Source organism: Anabrus simplex, chromosome 6 (genome assembly GCF_040414725.1).
Source record: "Anabrus simplex isolate iqAnaSimp1 chromosome 6, ASM4041472v1, whole genome shotgun sequence".
Lineage (NCBI taxonomy): Eukaryota > Metazoa > Arthropoda > Insecta > Orthoptera > Tettigoniidae > Anabrus > Anabrus simplex.
In genome coordinates, this window is record NC_090270.1 from 188,830,483 (window position 1) to 188,852,645 (window position 22,163).

Sequence of the window (22,163 nt, forward strand, 5' to 3'; positions counted from 1 at the left end):
GATAAGGGATCGGGTTACACAATGATGTTGTTAAATTTGTCTAATTATTATTGTGGGGAAAGTTATTACCTATAGAATTTCGAAGAACATTCCACATTAGCCTAGGCTCTGTGTTGTGGTGAGGCATGCTGTGACGTCACCCGCTCTCTACGTCACACGCACACAGCTGTTGCTCGCCATCCAGTCAGTCTTTCGTAGCCGGCCCGGAGCGTAACGCGCAAGTTTTTTAAAAGATTTATTACGGGGACTTAGTTTTGTACCGCCGTTACCGGTACATCTCCCCCTCCTCCTGGGGAAAAGAAAATTCGATAGGATTTTCTTTTAATGATGTTCTCTCCTGAAATATTTCTTTAGGTTGGCTGCACTGTAAATGCCCTCGATGCTTCCATCCAGCTTATTAATTTTGTATGCCCCGTTTACGAGAACCTCTGCAATTCTATATGGTCCTACATAAAGTGGGCAAAACTTTGCATAAATGCGAAGTTCGGGGTGTGAAACAGCTGGTTTTCTTACCAAAACATAATCATTGACCTCTCAGAAATTAATGAGGCCTGAGCTCCAGAATCGATTAAGGCAGTTACGTAAAGGGTATCCAAAGTAATATTAATAACTGGAAGACTTCGTTGGACCTTTGGTGTTGTAGGAGTGGGATCTTCATACAAGAGATCTGAGTTATCCAAGTACCAGTAATTAATATTAGTGACACAAATTATTTCTCCTCTACTCCGGTTTTCAGGCAATCTTATTATTGTGTTGTCGAAGTTTTTTTTAATTGCGCCTGTCAATTCGGGGTTTGTCGCAGGCGTCGTGTTCTGTCTTCTGGCGTGCTCTTGGTATTCTAAAGAGGTAGCGCCAGGCAATCCTTCATCCCGGTTTCGATTCTGGATATATTCGCGAGTTTCTCTCCATCTTCTTTCGATCTCGGCTCTCGGCGAATCTCCATCTCGAGTAAGCGACTAAATAGGTTTCTTCCCCGTTTGATTACGTCTGTAAGGCGTACTTTGCCTGTATGGACGTCTCCTAAATCGCCGGAAATGAGATAACAAATCTCTCCGTGGTTCCACTTCCTCACGGGGTTCGGGATTCGATCTCGGCAGGTTGTTAACTTCGACATGGTTGGTTGCAACCTCTTTCGTCTTAGTAACCCTGGGCGGATTTTGTGTATGGGCAGTGTCAAGTTTCCTTAATAAATCATCAAGTTGTTCTAGGTCTTGAACATTGGCCGCCACAAGAATTTCTTGTACATGCACCGGAAATTGTAAAGTTACTACCTGTATTAACTCCTGTTCTGGCAAAGGAGGATCAAAGAATTGCATTTTCTTTAATTGAGAAATGAGAAAGTCAGAATATCGTGAAGAATTAATCGCTGTGTTGTATCTCCTGGAGTACAAGTGTAGCTTAATCAAATGTTGAATTTCTGAATTCCAAAACCTCTTCAACAAGGCTTCCTTAAACTCATCATAGGTTTTAATGTTAAATTTAAATGCTGTGTACCAATTTAATGCTTTCCCTTCCAATAATCTAGAAGCTATCCTCAATTGATGATCGGATCGTACTTTATTCTCTTGAAAGTACTCTTCAATGTTGAGAAGGAATTCTTTCGCTGTGTACTCCTCCTTTGCGGAAAATTTTGCAGGTTTATCGTCTGATAATTTTAAAACTGTGGAAATGCCAGAAGTATCTCCGCTAGAACCTTGACATTGTTGTGTAGACACCACCTTCTCCATCTGAGATATCCTATTATCAATGGTCTCTATTTTTCCTTGCAATTCGACCTTGATAGTCTTAACTTGTCCACGGATGGAGTTTTCCACGCTCTGGACTTACTTTTCGAGGTCCTGCTTCACTTCATTTACGTCGCGGCCTATGCGAATGATTTGAGTTTGTGCGCTATCTAATTGGGTTTTTACATGCTTATCTGTTTCCTCTTGCTTTGTTTTAAGTAAATTAACCTCATTACTTATTTTCTGGAAGTTAGTCTTAGAAGATTCATGGATGTTATCCTGAATAGAGGCTATTTTTGCTTGTGCCTGTGATAACTGACCATGAGATTCTTTAAATTCTGCCTTTAAGCTTTCAACTTCCTTAATCAATTGATGTGATGTGGGAAACGAAGCTTTTAAGTCTTCAACTATTTGTAGTTCAAGGTCTTGTTTTACTGTTTCTAAGTCACGGGTGAGGCGTTTGTTTATTTCCGTAAAATTAGAATTAATCTTCGCATTAGTTTCTGAGAATCGTTTTTCAATTTCAGAACCAGCTTTAGTAAGCCTATTTTCCAAATTAGCATTAACTTCGGTAAACCTGGTATTAATTATTTTAGTTACTTGTGTGATATGACTTTCTAAGTTGGCTGCAGTTGCGACATTGGCCTCATTAATACGAGTGTTAATCTCATTAATACGAGATTCTAAAGTAGTACCTAACTGAGCAGTTGCAGCATTGGCCTCGTTAATATGAGCTTGTAAATCAGCACCTACTTCAGCATGCGATTCGGCAATACGTTCATTTAAGCTAATCTTAAGAGCTTCAATAGCAGCTAAAATATTTTCCATTTTGATGGTAATGTATTTAAACCAAGCAACAAGAAAATCATAAATCACTTGAAAAGAATTCAGATATCACCATTATTGTCCAATGGTTAAAAGTTCATGTTCAAAGTCATTCAAACATTCTCAAAAAATAATCTCCAAGACCTTTAACACACGAAAAAAATTATCCCATATCATTGACAGCACTTCTTATAGAAGAAAAGTTAAATCTTGTTAGAAAGTTCTTTGGAATGTTAATGGCTATTCCACACAAAGCACTAGAAATGTATCTGGATTAAGTTGCTAAGTCACACGATTTTAGTGCGATTTTGTCTATCACTGCATTTCTTAATTTATTATTAGTACTTCAAAATTGAGCCTAGAATGGTCAAGTGTCAATTTAATTTCTACTGCACTCATAATTAAGTTCTGATATTGCTGAAACGCTAATTTCTAGTTCTACTGCACTCCAAATCGGCCCCAACACGACTGGGGCGCCAATTTCTCCCCCTCTCCTCTGTAACAGTAAATGTGGTACTTCGGTAGACATGAGACGCAGGGCGTGTACCATTCATTGAAGTGCGTACAGAGGGAGAGGGTTTGTTTAGAAATAAATCTTAAAATTTTTCCTCTGAGTTTATTAATCAATTCAAAGTCATGTCACCTCTGTACAGCAGATACAGTAGAAAATGTTCCTCGTAATAGGGCTGGCGATGTCCTTGGATTCCGGCAGATCCTCCTTTTCCCATACCAGTGAACCACCATTCCTCCCCCGATGGAAGTTCTAGAAGATCCATTCGACGTCTTGAAGATCCATACGGTGCTGATGAAGGGTGTTGAGGAAGTCCTCGTGAATGATGAACGTGAATGAACATCGTTAAGCCTTGGGGCGAGTTAATGCAAAGACTGCTTCTGCACAGATGAGAGGAAAGTTTATCAATGGTTTTAACAAGGTTCAAACACGAAAAAAAAAAAAATGTATCTCTGAGAGTTTATCACACGGTGAAATGTCACTAAATTTTGTCCCGTGTTAAATGAAAAGAAGGCCACTAGACTCGAATGAGCATGTAAGTTTAATACTCATAAAAATAAAAGTCCACTCGAAACTTATCGTCGAATTTCAACAGAGTCACTTGAAGTTTGTGGCACTTGGCATAATGTAAAGTAATGCCGCACGACTTAGTTCTCAGTTTGAAACACTGTTCAACGTAATTTAATTGGATTAGAAAATAAAGATGTTTCACTCGTGAATTCGAACTCATTCACGTATTGATAATAACATGAAATTAAAAGACGAAATTAATCATGTATTGACAGTCCTCGGTTCGACTGTTCGTAAAATCGAAACGCACAACTGAATGTTCGTAGAACTGAAACGTGCTGTTTAGTATAATTGAAATGCACAGTTCACACATGCACAGTTTACAGTTCATGACCTAAAGTTCATGAAATGGTAAATTAGTGACGTAGTCATGCTTGCAATCGAGTAAATCTGGATTAAAACACAGTCTTATTAACTTGAAGTATTTAGTACTCTGTAAGGAGGAAACTGTCCTAAGTCCTGTCCATAACATTAAACTTCAAATTACGAGCACTCGAAAACATTCGCAAGTCTTAGACACTCGTGTAGAATAAACAGTCACTTGATAATGTTCAGACGAAGCACAATTTATACCACGTCCCGTCGGAGTAAAAGTTTATCACTCACAGTATAAAGAAATCCGAACAAGTCCATATTCCATGCGATTGGGTTAAAGTCCACGGACTCGAAGATTCATAGCCGCTTCACGCTTGATCACGGTCCTCGCGAACCGACTGTATGAACTCCACTGCCTAGTGTGCACATACACACTCTGGCCACACACTCAGGCCACACACTGCTCTGCTGAACGAAGCAGTACTGTATTTATATCTGATCCGGGCCTTCACATCTCGTTCCATAACTTCGTCGCCTCATGTCAGATTTACGTGAAACTTTGCAGGAACGTAGATAAGGGATCGGGTTACACAATGATGTTGTTAAATTTGTCTAATTATTATTGTGGGGAAAGTTATTACCCATAGAATTTCGAAGAACATTCCACATTAGCCTAGGCTCTGTGTTGTGGTGAGGAATGCTGTGACGTCACCCGCTCTCTACATCACACGCACACAGCTGTTGCTCGCCGTCCAGTCAGTCTTTCGTAGCCGGCCCGGAGCGTAACGCGTAAGTTTTTTTAAAGATCTATTACAGAGACTTAGTTTTGTACCGCCGTTACCGGTACAATACAAACTCTCAAATGAACATCTTTAAATACGACCTATTCTTTAAAATGCATTTTTAGCTGAAAATAGAAATATAATTTACCGTAACTTACAATGAATCATTATATTGAACCTTTCAATCTTGTTCTCATAATTGAATTATTTTATGTAAATGACCTAAATTTTTTATGTATCTTCTTTCGTTGATCTGAGTTTCATCATGGGCTTCGTTGTCTGCTTAAGCTTCGGAATATTCAACAAGTTTCTTGCAACATACAGCTAAAATTCGCTGTTATTAATCTACTAATCACTAAGAAATACTATCAACCTCTAACATTTAAATATTCAATACATATATTACACTAGCACGGTCAAATATGTCACATCTAGCTCATTTTCTACGTGTGTGCCAGTAAACATAGTGAAAGCTGTCAATGTCTGAAGATATACTACTATACAAGATCACTTACTCTCTCGTGTGCCACTAGAATAATTTATTTCATAGCTTACGACCCTGACTTGGTTCGTTATGAAGAATGTAGCTCTGTATGTAATGACTAACCATATCACAAACTAGTATTACACCATCTATATATATATAGTACCATTACGTTATAGTTGAGATGGTCATTAACATGGAGATGCAGCGGATAAAATGGCGCGGAGCAGCTTCAGGTAGCGCAAATATATATGAAGTGTATCCATGTGGCATGTTGATCATAATTACAAGGCAGAGACTTATATAGACCGGCGAGAAAGAAAAGAGTTTCTTAGATAGAACAACTATGGTCCTTAAAACAATAATTGAATTCATTCTATTCTTAACTACTTTGTAAGAGAAGATCGCATTTTTAAAAAATAGCAATTTCACTGCGAGCTAAGAAGAATATTATCAATGCGTGAGAGGAAGCCATGAGATAATATACGTTCAAACGAAGGATTTAGTTATTTACATCTGCGAAAATAATTCAAGATGAAAGGAAAACGTATACACTTTGTTTTAAGATACTGAAGTAAAGAGAAGCTACAGACCAGTGAAACATTGAGGAGAAAAGGGCCAGTCACATTATAATAAGTGGCCGTATACTGTCAGAAACTGCAGAGATATTATTCAGAAGCTCTAATCAACATTCAGTACTATTACATAAAATACATTTCAACGTAAAGTCCGTATTGTCGTACGTATACTTTTAGGTCTATTTATTTAAACAACATTATTAACTATGACGGGACATGTGTCGTCTAACTTGTAGACATCATCAGCCGTAAGATATTTAAGAAAAAGCACAAACAAGACAAGGACAGAACAACACATTATGTTCTTCTTGAGGGTGCCGTTGACATGCAGCATTCAGGTGCATCGGCAAAAGCTGATAATGAAGTGCATGTAGCAGAAAAAAGACGATCAACGAGCATGTGTAGGGAATCCAGTGAGAAGATGTAAAGAACGTCATATTGGTGCAAGGTTGACATTTCTTGTTAAAACTAGGTGGAATATCAGATCGTATGATGTACATAAAAATACAGTGGACGGCCCTAGAATGAGAATAAAGATTATTATAAAAAAATTGAAATTAAGCAAGCTTTTACGATATAAAAACGAATGAAAAAAAAACAAAAAAAAAAGGAAGATTGTGGCACATCTGATTACTTGCGTTCTCGCTTCTCAAAGAGTAATTAGCTTAGCATGTTTTTTTTTTTTTCCTGACTGAGGATGAACTATGGAGGATGTGTGTGATGGGAACCGGTGTGAGGGGAAATTAGGGGAAGGTTGGAATCAATAGACGGGGAGCGATCACGTGGAATTGCAATCAATGTTCCGTGAGCTACATTGGGCAAACCCGAAGAGGCTTTTTTTATCAGATATAAAGAACATGTCAACGCCGCCAAACATAAAAGATACTCCGCCATGAGCATTCATATGACAGAGTCCAATCATTTCTTCACTTCCATAGAACAGGACCTAAAAATTCTTTATTTTCATAGTAAAGACAGTTTACTCAACGTTTTAGAAAACATTTATATTAACATAGATCAAAAACGCAACCCCACACATAATTTAAATGAGATTTCAGAAACTATGAACGTAATTTTTGAGGCATTACTCAACAGTTCCTATTTTGACAAACATTCAAACAAGCTTCCACGTGATCGCTCCCCGTCTATTGATTCCAACCTTCCCCTAATCTCCCCTCACACCGGCTCCCATCACACACGTCCTCCATAGTTCATCCTCAGTCAGCAAAAAAAATAAAACATGCTAAGTAATTACTCTTTGAGAAGCGAGAACGCAAGTAATCAGAAGTGCCACAATCTTCCTCTTTTTTTTCCCCCCCCCCATTCTTTCGTTTTTATATCGTAAAAGCTTGCTTAATTTCAGTTTTTCTATAATAATCTTTATTCTCATTCTAGGGCCATCCACTGTATTTTTACGTACATCATACGATCTGATATTCCACCTAGTTTTAATAAGAAATGTCAACCTTGCACCAATATGACGTTCTTTACATCTTCTCACTGGATTCCCTACACATGCTCGTTGATCGACTTTTTTCTGCTACAAATAACATTATGCACTTCATTATCAGCTTTTGCCGACGCACCTGAATGCTGCATGTCAACGGCACCCTCAAGAAGAACTTGAGCAACAAGCTATACTGTATCGTCTCATGTGTATGATTTTAATTTTGTTCATCAGCAGCTTTTGAATGTTTGTACTTGGAACAATCTGCAACATACTCGCTATTTTGGTTGACGTGTTCGGCAACCCGATTTATTTTAATGTGTTGTTCTGTCCTTGTCTTTTTCGTGCTTTTTCTTAAATATCTTATGGCTGATGATGTCTACAAGTTAGACGAAACATGTCCCGTCATAGTTAATAAGGTTTTTTAAATAAATAGACAATAAACTTATGGTATTGTAAAGTTGGAATACTGACTTAATCCAACATTCAGTAGGCGATATATTTGAGGAGAACAAGCCTATTTGGAAATATAGATATTTAGAGCACTATCTTTGAGTATTAAGAAATATCAATAGATATTCATACATTCTAGAAAGCTTAAAATGGAAGATCTTGATATGTATTCTGCCCAATTAATGTTGTCTTCTTATTGCATGGACACCAGAGTCATGATGAAACACGCTTAAACTGGTGGAGGAAGACTACCTGAGATGCTTTAGCTCAAGCCAGACTGCCAAGACCGATGCCCAGCTATGACAAACAAGGACCAAGGCTGATTGCTCAGAGATGTCATAAGAAGCGAGCGGGAGACAGCAGCTGACCAGTCGAGACGAGATAAGTAATAAGTTACAAAATTACCAGTTCAAAGTTATTTGTAGTTGTTGAAATATAATAGTAGGAGTGCAGAATTGCCTACAAATAAATTATGTGTGCCAGTAAGTGAATATCAGTGCTAGATTTTTAAAAGTTAACCGCAAGCATGTGCCAATTTGAGTAATAGTTATACCGTGCTCGTAAGATGATTTTAGGTTATTGTAAACACAAATGGAATGTGAATATCGATGTTTATGTACCAATCTACTCGGAAAGATCATTTAGCATTGAACCAGACGAAGTTAAGAAGAGAGTCTGTGAATTACAGAGTAAAACATGGATATTGCAAAGACCAGATCAGCAGACATAGTCATTATGACTGTATTATAAGAAGAAATAGATTAAATATTGGGAATTCGCCGTTAATAAGGAGACTTTGTCGTCGATGGATTAGTAAACCGTAACAAAGAGGATGTTTAGAAGAAATGAGATGAGAATTTATATGTGCAGATGAGTCTGGAAGAAGAGATATATGAGAATTATGAAGTAATAATAGTATTGGGAAATATTAATTGTTCCTTGTGTAAGCAATGGTTGGAAGATGTTACAGATTTATGTGTTAGTTACGGTTATTGTATGGTAAATAATACCACAAGCAGCGAGGTTAGGTCATGGTCATATGGATATAGAGTTACAGTCTGGGTAATTAATGGTCGATTGGTAGTATATCATGAGAGATAAGGCTAGGTTAACTGAATCTCATACTTTATCGAATAGATATAGGGATATGAAGGAACATCACCTTACAGAATAAATGTTTCACAATGTGAATGTAGATTGGTCAATCGAATTATAACATAATATTGGCACAGCGGTAAATGATATAAGAGTTTATCTTAATGAGAGTAGCACATAAATATGTAATCGTACAGCATGACTTTCATAGTTTGAACTGATTGGTAATTCTATTAATGGTACTTACTGATAAAATATTTGATTTCTTCTGGCATGTACGAAAGAATATGATGATAATTTACGTGGTATTAGTATAAACATAGTTATTTAAAGTGTGATGACATTTTGAAACCATACGTAGGAAACTTATTGTTTATCTCGTGTCTCGAAAAATTTACTACGAAAATCCAAACAAACTAAATATGAAGAAAGACTACTCCCTCCTGAAATAAAGATTCAATCCCCATGAAATATTTATAAAATAATGAACTGAGATGATTCAATAAAGTAATAACGACAAGTTGTGAATGAAAGGTTATAATTTACACAGTTTCAACTATGTTAATGGAAATAATTTATGTTTTCAAGTTAAATATGTAACATAACTGCATTTTCTTTCCTCTACAGCCCTTAAGTTGATTTTATTTTATTTTGATATCATATTAGCATGCTAATAAATTAGATTTAGGATAATTTCTGCGTTTTCTTTCTGAGAATAGGTAATTATATGTAGTCATAAGGTAGCATAAGTGCTAATGGTAATAATTTATGATAAGATATGAGCGATATCATGGATAATTGCTTGGTTTTGGGGGGTTGAATGATTAATATGCGGACATCTTTTCTCTTCAACGGAACCTGCGATCACATTAATATATTTTGAGACTAAGTTGATATATTTTTACCCTGAGTAACTAGCTGGAACATATACTTCCAACCACCGTACATGACTTACGCAATTAACCTCAGTTCTTGAGAAGATTAATGAAATAATGATAGGTGGATGGGTATAATATATATATAAAATTAAAGTTTTGTCATTACATTGCTCATAATTTGAAAAGAATGGCATTTCTGTATCGGTCATGTCCACAGTAACAAGAAAATGCACTTTTTATTTTTCCATAATTTCTGCATGTCTGTATGTACATGCATCAGGAGAAAACAGCTGAAGAGAATTTAATGAAAATCAGTATGTAAAGTTGGGGGATTAGCCACTACAATCTAGGCTATAAATCATTTTATTCACGCTGAGTGAAATGGTAGTTTAGGGGTAAGCCTAAAATATTTGTATTATTAGTGATCCTATCGATAAATGCTACATAACTAAAGTTATATAGAATTAAATTTCCGATCATTTATGTCTTATACATTTTTACTGTACCGGCTATGATAACACAAATATTCATGAATTCATATTTATGTTGCTAAGTCCATATCAACGCCGAGCCACGAGAAAATGGGCTAACAGAATTTAATGAAAAATCGGTATATAAAGTCGGGGAATAGGAAACTACTGTCTAAGCTATAAACAATTTTATTCATCCGGGATGAAATTGTAGTCTAGGGGAAGTCGCCTAAAATTTAATTTTTAATTACCCATGTTATTGGTCCTATAGAAAAGTACTACATGACAAAAGTTATAGGAAACACAATTTCCTATCATTTAAATTTTATTCGGTTTTACCGTACCGATTGTGATAATAGTGGTATTTCAAAGTCAGAAGAAAATGTGAACGCATACAATATTGAAAGCGCATAACACTGATCAACAATGACAATACATTGACCATTGTTCGTTGTGATGTTCTTTATTTCTTATGCTGCCACTCAACTCCAATAGATAGGGTTACTGCTGCGTACCAACAATAACAGCTTGACTGAATATTTCTTATTTAACATGCCATTCATCCGGTTCATACATTTTCTGATACTGCTGGTACGTAACACACTGGTTCATCATAGTATTCCAGCTATTTGATCCCTACTCTGACGTGCTGTTTTGAATGAGCAGTGTGCACATGTAACGCAGAGTCTCACTTAGTAGTAGCTAGAATTAAAATTTAGACCTGTTCCAAATGATAGCACCACAATTCACTAAATAACTCAAAATTCAACTCTGGAAAGAGCCATTTCTTAAGAAAAGCTTCTTCCACTTTTATTAAATTCTACATTCATTTTATTCCAAATCTGCAGAGAAGGGGGGGGGGGTTTCTCCTCTGCCTTGGAGGAAAAATTTGCGTCCAAGTCAGATAGATTTTCCTCTGCCAGTGTAGTGAATTGATATTTTCCGACTCATCGGGTACTCCTACGAAACAGGTTAGTAAAAGGGCGTAGTTTTTGCCCTGGGACTGTCCTCTATTCGACACCCTCCGCCAAATAAAGACGACCGGGCGAGTTGGCTGTGCGGTTAGAGGCGCACGGCTGTGAGCTTGCATCCGGGAGACAGGGGGTTCGAATCCCACTGTTGGCAGCCCTGAAGATGGTTTCCAAGGTTTCCCATTTTCACACCAGGCAAATGCTGGGGCTGTACCTCAATTAAGGCCACGGCCATTTCCTTCCAACTCCTAGGCCTTTCCTATCCCATCGTCGCCATAAGACCTAAAATAAAGACGAAGAGTGTTCACGGATTTCGCCTGTCTGCGGCTTGGTCATTCGAGCTCCAGAACTGCAGTACTGTTCATTAAAAGTGAGAAAATGTGTGGTTTTACATTTGATCAAGTATTTCATATGAATGCATTGCTTTTAATTGCACCATTACTACTGACATCGTTGTAATGGCCTATGTTCATTTCAGTTGGGGATACCACGAAGACAGATTTTCTGTGGAAAAAGGCAGGTGGAGAGTGCGTGCCTGCCATTAAAATGAAAACTCCCCAACCTGATTGTGACTGATGGCAGGCAAGTGGGCTACCATTACAATGAATATTCCCTAACCCAGTCTTCATATGAGAAAAGATGTTTGGTAACTTCCCAGTCGTGTTTCTAGAGTAACGTTAAGAGCTATGCAATTTAATACAATCTTGCTCACGTGTACACTATCTAACGTAGAATTGTGTATACTATGTAAAATTCCGTAGCGAAGCATGGGTAAATCAGCAAGTAATAAATATAGGATCCATTTCTTTTCATATTTATATAGCCTTTACCCTGTCCAATGACATTACTCTTCCACAAACAATCTTAATAACACAGCGTATTACCTCTACAATATTCTTTCAATGACATCTACATTAACCCTGATTATGATTTGGGGTCTACACATATTCTCGTAACACTCAAGTATGGTATAAAATCTGTTGGTAGACTGAGATTCAATTATACCTAGGTCACTTCCTACTTCAATATACGTAGATTGGCATATACTTTAATATAAATAGATTGACACGTAAGTCATTCACGAGAGCTTGCTATATCAACGTTGATTTCGACGATTACATCGGGCACAACGATTGTATTTAACTTGCAGGTAACCTATATGATTATTTTCCATCAAACTGCTCAAACATTTTAAAATAACAAGAGACTTATCCCAATTCCTGCGCCTTTTGGGATGGTCTGGTCTGCTCAACTACTGACAGCGAATCTCGCGGCTAACAGCTGACTCTGCTGTCATTATCTGTGATCTCGGCTAATCATCTAGGGCTGGATTGGGCAGTTCTGAGTAGCCTGTACCCTCATCTTCTTAGAACTCCTACATGTCATCAAGCTCGTTCATGCAAGGATAAAATATAACTTGTCAGACAATACATGGTGATATTTCGTTTAGCAACCTTTCAACTGATTAAATATTAGTCCCTGTATAATTTGCTTTGGTCTCTAATTTCTTTTAAACAATTACTTCCTCAAATACTTCTGTGATTTAATGAAAGTGATATAAATCAGATCTCTTTATATGGGCTACTCTGTAGTTAATGCGTAGTTCTATTCTTTTTCTTCTCCGAGTGGATCAATTGTACATGCACATAATACTCTGGTCTTCTCCCAGTCTTAACTTGGACTTTACGCAAAATTACGCATTCTAGCTTCTTATTTCTGAGCAGATGTTAATTTGACAAACTACTATTATTAATATCCTCGTAGATCAATATTCCTTTTCTTCTCTGAAGTTCTCTAAGATTATTTTATCCTCTTGGCTCAAGTGCGTCTGAATGCTTGAATTGCCGACCAAAAAGTCATTCATTTTTTTCTACTATTGTCTTGTTTCAATAATCCAGATCCCATTTCTTTGTCTTTCACACGGCCACTGCAATTCTAGGTATTGTGTTATTATGCCAGTCTGGACTTCTGTGACAATGTATGCTCATTTATTTTGTTTAATGTTGCTGCCAGCAATTGTATTTACTCCTATCTCCTTAGATTTGCACTTTGGGGATAGTGTAATGGTACAGTATATGTTAACTTATTATAGCATTGTAATATGAACAGTCTGATGTTAGGAAGTATTGACAGGTTATGTGATAGGTAATAATAATAATAATAATAATAATAATAATAATAATAATAATAATAATAATAATAATAATAATAATAATAATAATTTAATGTGGCAATTTGTAGCCGGGTACAGCCCTTGTAAGGCAGACTCTCCAATGAGGGTGGGCGGCATCTGCCATATGTAGGCAACTGTGTGTTATTGTGGTGGGATATAGTGTTATGTGTGTTGTGCGAGTTGCAGGGATGTTGGGGACAGCACAAACACCCAGTCCCCAAGCCAAAGGGATTAACAATTTAAGGTTAAAATCTCTAACATGGCCAGGAATCAAACCCGGGACCCTCTGGACCAAAGGCCAGCATGCTAACCATTTAGCCATGGAGCATGTGATAGGTTACAGGTTACGTGAACCCACTGAAATATTATGAACTGTCTAACGTACTTTAAAGTTGTTGTTGTTGTTGTTATTATTATTATTATTATTATTATTATTATTATTATTATTATTATTATTATTATTATTATTATTATTATTATTATTATTATTATGAGTTAGTGTAGTGTAGACTCCTCTTTGCAATATGGAATGAAAGTGTAGTGTGCCTGAATGTACATCCAATTACTGTTCAAAAAAAAATACGGGGCTATCTCAATATTTGGGTTTCCTAGCAATAAGGGGAAGTTAGATAAATGGATTCACGCTATACACCGAGCTAATTTTGAACCAGCATATATACCTGTTTCTCTATTAGACATTTTTCTGAAAATCATGTAAGTCGGGTAGACACTGCAAAAAAAAGTTCCGTTTTAACTGTGCCTAGGGTAAAGCCAAAATAACTGACGGTGCTGTGTCAACAATATTTCCTGGTCAGCCGTCATATATATCACAACCAACACCTGCCAAACAAATATCGCCAGAAGAAAGGAGAGAAGATATATTGCAGAATGATGAACTAAACTTCAAGACATGGTTTGAAGGAGGTAAGATATCAAATTATTTTGATTTGTTGGATAAGTTACCAAACCTAAATGTACTAAAATTTTCAACCAAAACTGATGTCAATAAGGTTTCGTTTTTCGAATTTCAAAGCAGAGACATTCCAACTGTAAAGATACCTATAATAATCTTCAAAGACTTAAGTGTGCAAGTATGCTTAAATGGTTACAAGATACCTTCTAAAAAATATAGCTGGATTTTAGGAGATAGTCTGCTATGTTCCAGATGTTCGGCATTTGCGTGTTTTGTATGTCATTTGAATGCTTTCAGTAACGCGCCTACATCAATGGATATAATCAACAAGTTGAATAATATGTGCTTAACTCTAGATGACTGTAATTAATGAGTTACTAAACTTAGACAGTGATGACACATCATCACTCGTTCAAAGCTCCAGTTTTTGAAACAACAACTTGAGCTCAGTATGTCTAAAGAAAGGAAGTATTCATCAGAGACATTTCTGGGGGCATCTTCATTTTTTTTCATTTCCTAGTACATATATTCAATTGAGAAATTCAAGTGTTTTGATTCACCCTTCTTACTTAAGAGAAGAAGAAGGTTATTGGCTTTACGTCCCATTAAATACTTTTGAAGGTTTTCAGAGATGCTGGAGTGCCGGAATTTAGTCCTGCAGGAGTTCTTTTACGTGCCAGTATATCTACCGACACAAGGCTGATGTATCTGAGCACCTTCAAATACAGGTACCACCGGACTGAGCCAGAGTCAAACCTGCCAAGTTGGGGTCAGAAAGCCAGCACCTCAACCATCTGAGCCACTCAGTCCGGCTTACTTACGAAGATTAGGTGCTGATATGAAGAGTGAAGTAGGTTTGAAGGACTCAAGTAAATTATCTTAAAGAAAAATGAAATGTTTAAAACCATATGAAAAAACGATGAATGTTCTTTCTGATTAAATTCAAATAATGCAAAGAGTGACGTAGAGATGGGGTCGTTAAGAGGGCGTTTCAGAAACCAATGACATTGCCACTACAATTCAAGCATTCATGTTAACCTCTTTGTTTTCTGCAAATGAGGATATCATTGCCTTATCATCATCATCATCATCATCATCATCAGTTTCATTTTCCCTTGTCCAGCTCCTGCTAGGTCGGGATGTTGATGGTACTTTTACATCGTTGCCCCTCCTTCAACCAATCCTCTTCAATAATATTGTATACCAATCGTCTTTTTCTCTTATACTGTTCTTGACAGAGTCTATCCATCTTGCTCTGGGCCTTCCTCTTTCCCTCTATCTTAGCCTCTAACACTTGTTTGTTATTGCCTTATATCCTGTAAAAACTTTACAAACAGAAGAATTAAGGAAATGAACGCTCCAGGTACTAAAAGTGGTACATGAATCTGGGTTTGTTATTTTGTCACTGATATGCGATAATAACAGAATGAATCTTAACACATTTAAACTTCTTTATGATGGTACTATTACATCATATATTGACAATGCTTTTAATAAGGACAGTATATGGAAAAATGAAGCTTAAATAGGTACACTGTATCAAATAATTCTAAGTGCTAATTAGAAAGATTTAAAAGTTCTTCATTTTTCAGAAGAAAGTACCTTAGTGAAGTTACCACCATCTTTGTCAAAGAAAGTCGTGTATCCCTCAAATATTGAATGTGAAAATGCCTTGCTGGCTGTCAATCTTTTTGATCAGAAAAACACTGTGGCTCTGGACACATTTTTTAAGGATTGTTGCATTGTGGGTACTGCAGAATTTATAAAAACTGTCCTCTCATGCTGAAAAAATGTTGATGTAGGAAGCCCCAAACCTAGAAATCAACTTAGGGATCCATTATACAAGTCAATTCAAAGTGCTGAAGATGAAAGTGTGTTGTTGCTTAAGAAGTCTGGAGAATTTCTAAAGGTATGGCAAAGTTTCTAAGCATATGGGAAATTAACTCGGGACACATTTTTCTCATTAAGGCATACAACAGACTCTCATTAGCTTGACTGAATAAGTACTTAGTACATTTAAAGGCTGCAAATATTTGCTGTTATGGAAATTTGAGATTTACCCACTTGAAGCCAGATTTGTTCAATGCAAGCAAGTGTGTGGCTCCTATTATCATGTCCCTGTTTCTCTAGAGCTCGATTCAGAAAAAACAAACATCTTAAAATTATACTGTAAGTGTTTTGAAGTTGAATTCATCATCATATTGAGCATTCTCAGTGAAAGACTTTTTCTTAAAAGGTCTAAATGGATCTGTGAAGGAAGTTTCATACAATGAAGATCTAAATTTGGCTATCACTAAATCGAAGAACTTAGAAACTGATTGCAACTGAGATTATTGTTTATAAGGTCATTATCACAGTTCCTGTGCAATGGTGTGTTGATTGTAAAACACTTATTACTTTGGACGAAGATTTGTGAACACAGTAGGACTAAATAGTGAAATAAATTCATACTTTCTAAAGTTGTACAGAGGGGGAATGAAACAGTAAACAGATTTTGCTTTTCAAATTGCTGTGCAGGGCTACACTTAATTTCAGACCTTGAGATCTGATTTTGAAGATGCATTTTTGAACAATGGAAGTCAAAGGGTTGCTTTTACAAACGAGTCGAAGAAACTGGCAATTTCTGTAATAAACGTGTGTGGTGTAGAGTTAATTAGTGTTGTATCCAAGATCTGTCACATTGTCACAATTTTTGATAAAAATTATTCAAAAGTAATTAACAATACTGTGTGCTCAAATAAGCATAAAATAATGACATTCTGAGACACAGCAGTTCAATGACTGTCCATCATACTATTTTACAAATTACAATTACAGATGAACGCGGAGGACTACATGTAAATTCAGACCTTAATATCCAATTCAACAGTGGATATCATAGGGATTTCTTAAAATCTTTTGAAAATAAAAGTTTTTTTTTTGCTAGGGGCTTTACGTTGCACCGACACAGATAGTCCTTATGGCGACGATGGGATAGGAAAGGCCTAGGAGTTGAAAGGAAGCGGCCGTGGCCTTAATTAAGGTACAGCCCCAGCATTTGCCTGGTGTGAAAATGGGAAACCACGGAAAACCATCTTCAGGGCTGCCGATAGTGGGATTCGAACCTACTATCTCCCGGATGCAAGCTCACAGCCGCTGCGCCTCTACGCGCACGGCCAACTCGCCCGGTAAATGAAAGTTGAACAACCTGTTAACTTCTGAAAAAAGCGTGGTTGTATGCTCCAGAGTTAATGAGTGTTGTCTCAAAGATTTTTAATATTTTGGAAAATATTTTTTCTAACTGTTATTCATAAGTAATTAACAACACTATGTGCTCAAATAAGTGTAAAATAATGACATTTTTGAGAAAACAGTCATCTAGTGACCATTATACTATTTTTCAAATTGTTATTGAGAGCTACAAATTAACTCAGACATTGATACCAGATTCAAAGATGTATTTTTTTAAACAGTGGAAATCATAGGGATGTTTCTTTTAATTTGAAAATGAAACTTGAAGAACCTTCAACAGTTATTCATAAATAATTATCATCATCATGTGCTCAAACAAGCATAAAACAATGACATTATTTTGAAAGACAACAATTCGCCAAGTGACCATCAATAAACAGTCCACGTGAGTAGCCTTCAGTCGAACACTATTATATGTAATATACCTTGAGTGCATACATTTGCATATTTGTATTTAATTTCTTTTGATAACATTTCTTTGAGGTTATAGTTTATAGGCTTATTATTGCAGCTCCTGTTTTATATTATGATAAAAAGAATTGTATCAGTAGTACAGGAATTACATGTTACGACGGAGACTTAGCACTAAGCGTGTGACGTCACAACTACTGGTAGCAGACTTCTCTATCAAGGTAGCTGTGGCTGAGCACATGTGTTAGCCAAACATCATTCCTATGCAGCATTACCAAGTAATAACAAAAGATGACACCTACTGACATTACTACCAATGGCACACAAGCCCGCAAGGTGTGGCAGTAATATTCCTACTGACAGGTGCACAGTGTTAAGAAGCATGATGACTTACTTCCTTTCTCAACCTACCAATCCATTTAGATTAATGAATTAGCTAGTATAATTCTGGACATCAGAGGTAAACTATCGTAAGTGTTTCACTAACTTTACAAGAGAGCAGAAAGAAGCCGCTGAGGTGCATATTTTGCTACCTTTAAGGCAGGTTGAATTGGCAGTTCTGACCATGGTAAACTGGTGTACAAACCAATACAATAAGGAGTGCAGCAGACGGCATAAGGTTGAACTGTTGTATGTTTATCACTGGGTTTTCCTTGCACATACGATAGTATCACATAGCTCATCTTCATTCCTGCGAAACATATACATACAAAAATGTACCCATAGGAAGATAACACCAAAGCAAGTCACAACCTCAAAATCGTTCTTGCATTTGCGATAGTTGACCTCTGATGTCCAGCACTGTACTGACCCAGATTAATTCTCTTATTCCTTCTTCAGAGAAAAAAAAATGATGCAAACGGTTTCCAATTTTTAAAGAAATTACTTATGACCCCTTAAATTGCTATGGATTTTAACAGACAATGGGGCATCAGAATTTTGATCCATATGACAGATGGTATGCAGTAAACATGTATACTGCTGCTGCTGCTGCTAACATAGGTTGCTGATAAAAGAATCTGATCTGGGTGGCTGATTTATCTAGTATTTCTTGCAGATACTAATAATGTTGTGTGATTAATGCCACTCTAATACTAACAGTTTCACCTAATGCACACTAAAATGCTGGAAGGAAAAGCAGTAACAGCAACACATGTGGTTGGTAATAACACAATATATAAAGCATGAAACACCTGAAGTGAAAATAAACTTTAAATACTCACCTTATATATGGTCTCAGTAGAACCCTGAAACACCTGTGTGCGTAAAGCTTCCTTTGCAGCAAGGCTCAGTGGACAGCTGATGGACACCTGCTCCCTCCAGCCATCTGTATCTGCCTCAAGCTCAGAATAAAACTGTTGACAAGCAACTGGGATTGGTTTGGCACCCCGGATATACAGCTGCCCTGATGGTTTTAAAAGCTTCAGCTTCCGCTGTACAAATTTCTTTTCAGTGATAGAGCGCATAAATCTTGTCAACAGTGGTTTCTTGGAGGCAGGTACAAATGCTGATAGTCTGCGTGTGGTGTTCTTTGGCCTGGGGGCAGTATTTTCCTTTCCCAGAGATGCAATCAGGGTTTGACCCTGCACACTGCTGCTAAACTTTTCACAAATATCACTCTCTGTATCCGAGGACCAATCTATTGAAGATGCTAAGGAAGGAAACTTGGAAAGAATTCCATCTGTAATACTGTTCAGCTGCAGAGTTGAAGAACTTTTAGGAGGATCTTCTTGTCCCTCTGGAGTTCCTCTCTCTGTGACAGGTGGAGTTTTAGTAGATTTTGTATGAGTCTTCTTAACCTTATCATATTGAGAACTTTTGTATATTTTCTCCACAGAAAGGTCAGATGATTCCTTTGTGCCATGTTTTAGGTCCTGACTTGAAACAGATGTGCTTCCACCATCGCTACCTCCTTCTTCGGAAGAGGTAAGAGTAGAAGAAGATAAATAAACATCAGATTTTGTATCTTTATCATTTTTACGTTGTTCTACAAATGGTGCATCACCTTCAGCACACCAGCTGTAGCGGCCCTTTATGACATCTCGCTTGATTACAGGATTTGGAGGCAAGAAACTTGCAGAAAAATCTGCATGTTCTTTGTGCTGGGAAATAAAATCTTCGTGGAAAGAGACCCTTTTCACTTTGGCATCTGGACCACTTCGCTTCTTCTTGCGCTGCCTACGAAGGACAATTCCATCACTGCCTGTTGACAGGCTCATTACATTAGAATCTTGTCTTTCACTATCAGCTTGCATATTGTCAGTAAGCATGTCATCAACTTTAGATTTTTCTACATTATGGAATTCATCACTGACATTTCGGTGTTCGACAAATGCCATACAACTTTTGGTCATCCTGCTGTTCATCTCATCTTTCTTAACCCTACAATCATCTTCATTGTCTGAAGGATGGGGCTTCTTTGATCCTCTATGCCCTTTCTCCTTTAGAGAACACCCCTCAATGGCTGCTCTCTGCTTCTTGATATCTGCCTGTTCCAGACTCACCTTTTCACAATGGTGTTTATGATTAGGTATATAGTAATCTTGGCTTAAAATTAACTGCTTTTCAAGGTCACTCGAATTGATCATATCTTTGGATATTTTTTCCTTCATAATTCTTGTATATTCAGCATTCAAATTCTTACTATCACTTCCTCCAATTAATTTTCTTCTAACAGATGATTTAACTATAACGTCTTTATTGAGGTCAGCATCACGGTTAAGAAGCTGATCATTGATGCGGTTATCCTCCACTTCCGGCAAGATGGCTTCGACCTGAAAAAAGTAATTCCCACTTTTCGGTTTAATGGACACTTACAATCCTCTCTCTAGTGAGAGATTTTCTTTCAGTTTCAAAGGCAAACACACTGGAATAGATGCTTAGAGAGGTTTAAATCCCTCAAGAGTTTTATAATGTCTCAAAGTATTTCAAAGAAAAGAGCAAATTTCTTCTTAACACACACAAACAGAATGAAACATCATATTTACTCACGTATATCTCACACTTTCTCTTCTGAGGTTAAAAATTGGGCCACGAGGTATATGCAGAAAGTTAGTAAATCGTACTTGATTAGAATGAACATACTGCTTAAAAGTAATAAGGCCTCATGATTTTGTGTAACAGATTGTAGTTTATTATTAATTAATAATAATGTTATTTGCTTTACGTCCCACTAACTACCCTTTTATGGTTTACGGAGACACTGAAGTGCCGGAATTTAGTCCTACAGGAGTTCTTTTACATGCCAGTAAATCTACCGACATGAGGCTGACGTATTTGAGCACCTTCAATTACCACCGGACTGAGCCAGGATCGAACCTGCCAAGTTGGGGTCAGAAGGCCAGCGCCTCAACCATCTGAGCCACTCAGCTCCGCCGGTGTATTATTTATTTATTTTTTTTGCTAGGGGCTTTACGTCGCACGGACATAGATAGGTCTTATGGCGACGATGGGATAGGAAAGGCCTAGGAGTTGGAAGGAAGCGGCCGTGGCCTTAATTAAGGTACAGCCCCAACATTTGCCTGGTGTGAAAATGGGAAACCACGGAAAACCATCTTCAGGGCTGCCGATAGTGGGATTCGAACCTACTATCTCCCGGATGCAAGCTCACAGCCGCGCGCCTCTACGCGCACGGCCAACTCGCCCGGTCGGTGTATTATTCATAACATGTTAATGAATATTCACATAAGTATGAAAGTTTGTAAGATTCCATTCCTAGCCAAACAAGCTCCCCTGCTGTTTCTGCTTCCTCTACATGAATAGGGCCACGGCTCACCTTCAGTTCTATATGACTAATATCCTGCTTTGTTGCTACTTCATGTGCTATAAATTATACAGGGTCTTTTTCTTAGCTTGTTCTGCAGCACCACTCAGAGCATGTCACGGCTGGCACAATGACACTCCGTCACTAGCCGGTATAATGCGCGCTTCTCCTCCCCACTACTCACGGCAATTCACACTTATAGAAATCCATTTCTAGCAAAAACTATTAGCCTAAAACCTACCTGGCATTCCATTTGATGTTCAAAATTTTGTCCCTCAGCTGTCAAACATGCCTGACACCTTGCAAATAGGTTTGCAGACCTTGGCGAATCTCTGCCTGTGTGATGTTCGAAATAACTTGTGTAATGTTTTCTTGTAGTTCTTCTCTTGTCTGAGGGTCCTTCACATACACTTTTCACTTCAGCATACCCCACAGGTAATAATCACAGGGATTTAAATCAGTGGATTTAGGAAGATAATTAACCACACGATCTTCGAAAAATTCCCGTGTTATCTCCATAGACCGATTAGCAGTGTGTACCGTCGCATTGTCTTGCATGAAGTAACCAT

General features: G+C 37.4%; 1 protein-coding gene across 4 annotated transcripts in view; it reads right to left on the reverse strand.

The window, feature by feature from the left end:
* prd1 (pruning defect 1) overlaps positions 1–22,163 on the reverse strand; it is a 256,253-nt gene that overhangs the window by 173,203 nt on the left and 60,887 nt on the right. For all 4 annotated transcript variants that reach the window (XM_067150112.2, XM_067150110.2, XM_067150109.2 and 1 more), the window contains one exon: positions 19,055–20,605. In XM_067150112.2, coding sequence (XP_067006213.2) covers positions 19,055–20,605 — 1,551 coding nt within the window. The remainder of the gene's footprint in view (positions 1–19,054; positions 20,606–22,163) is intronic.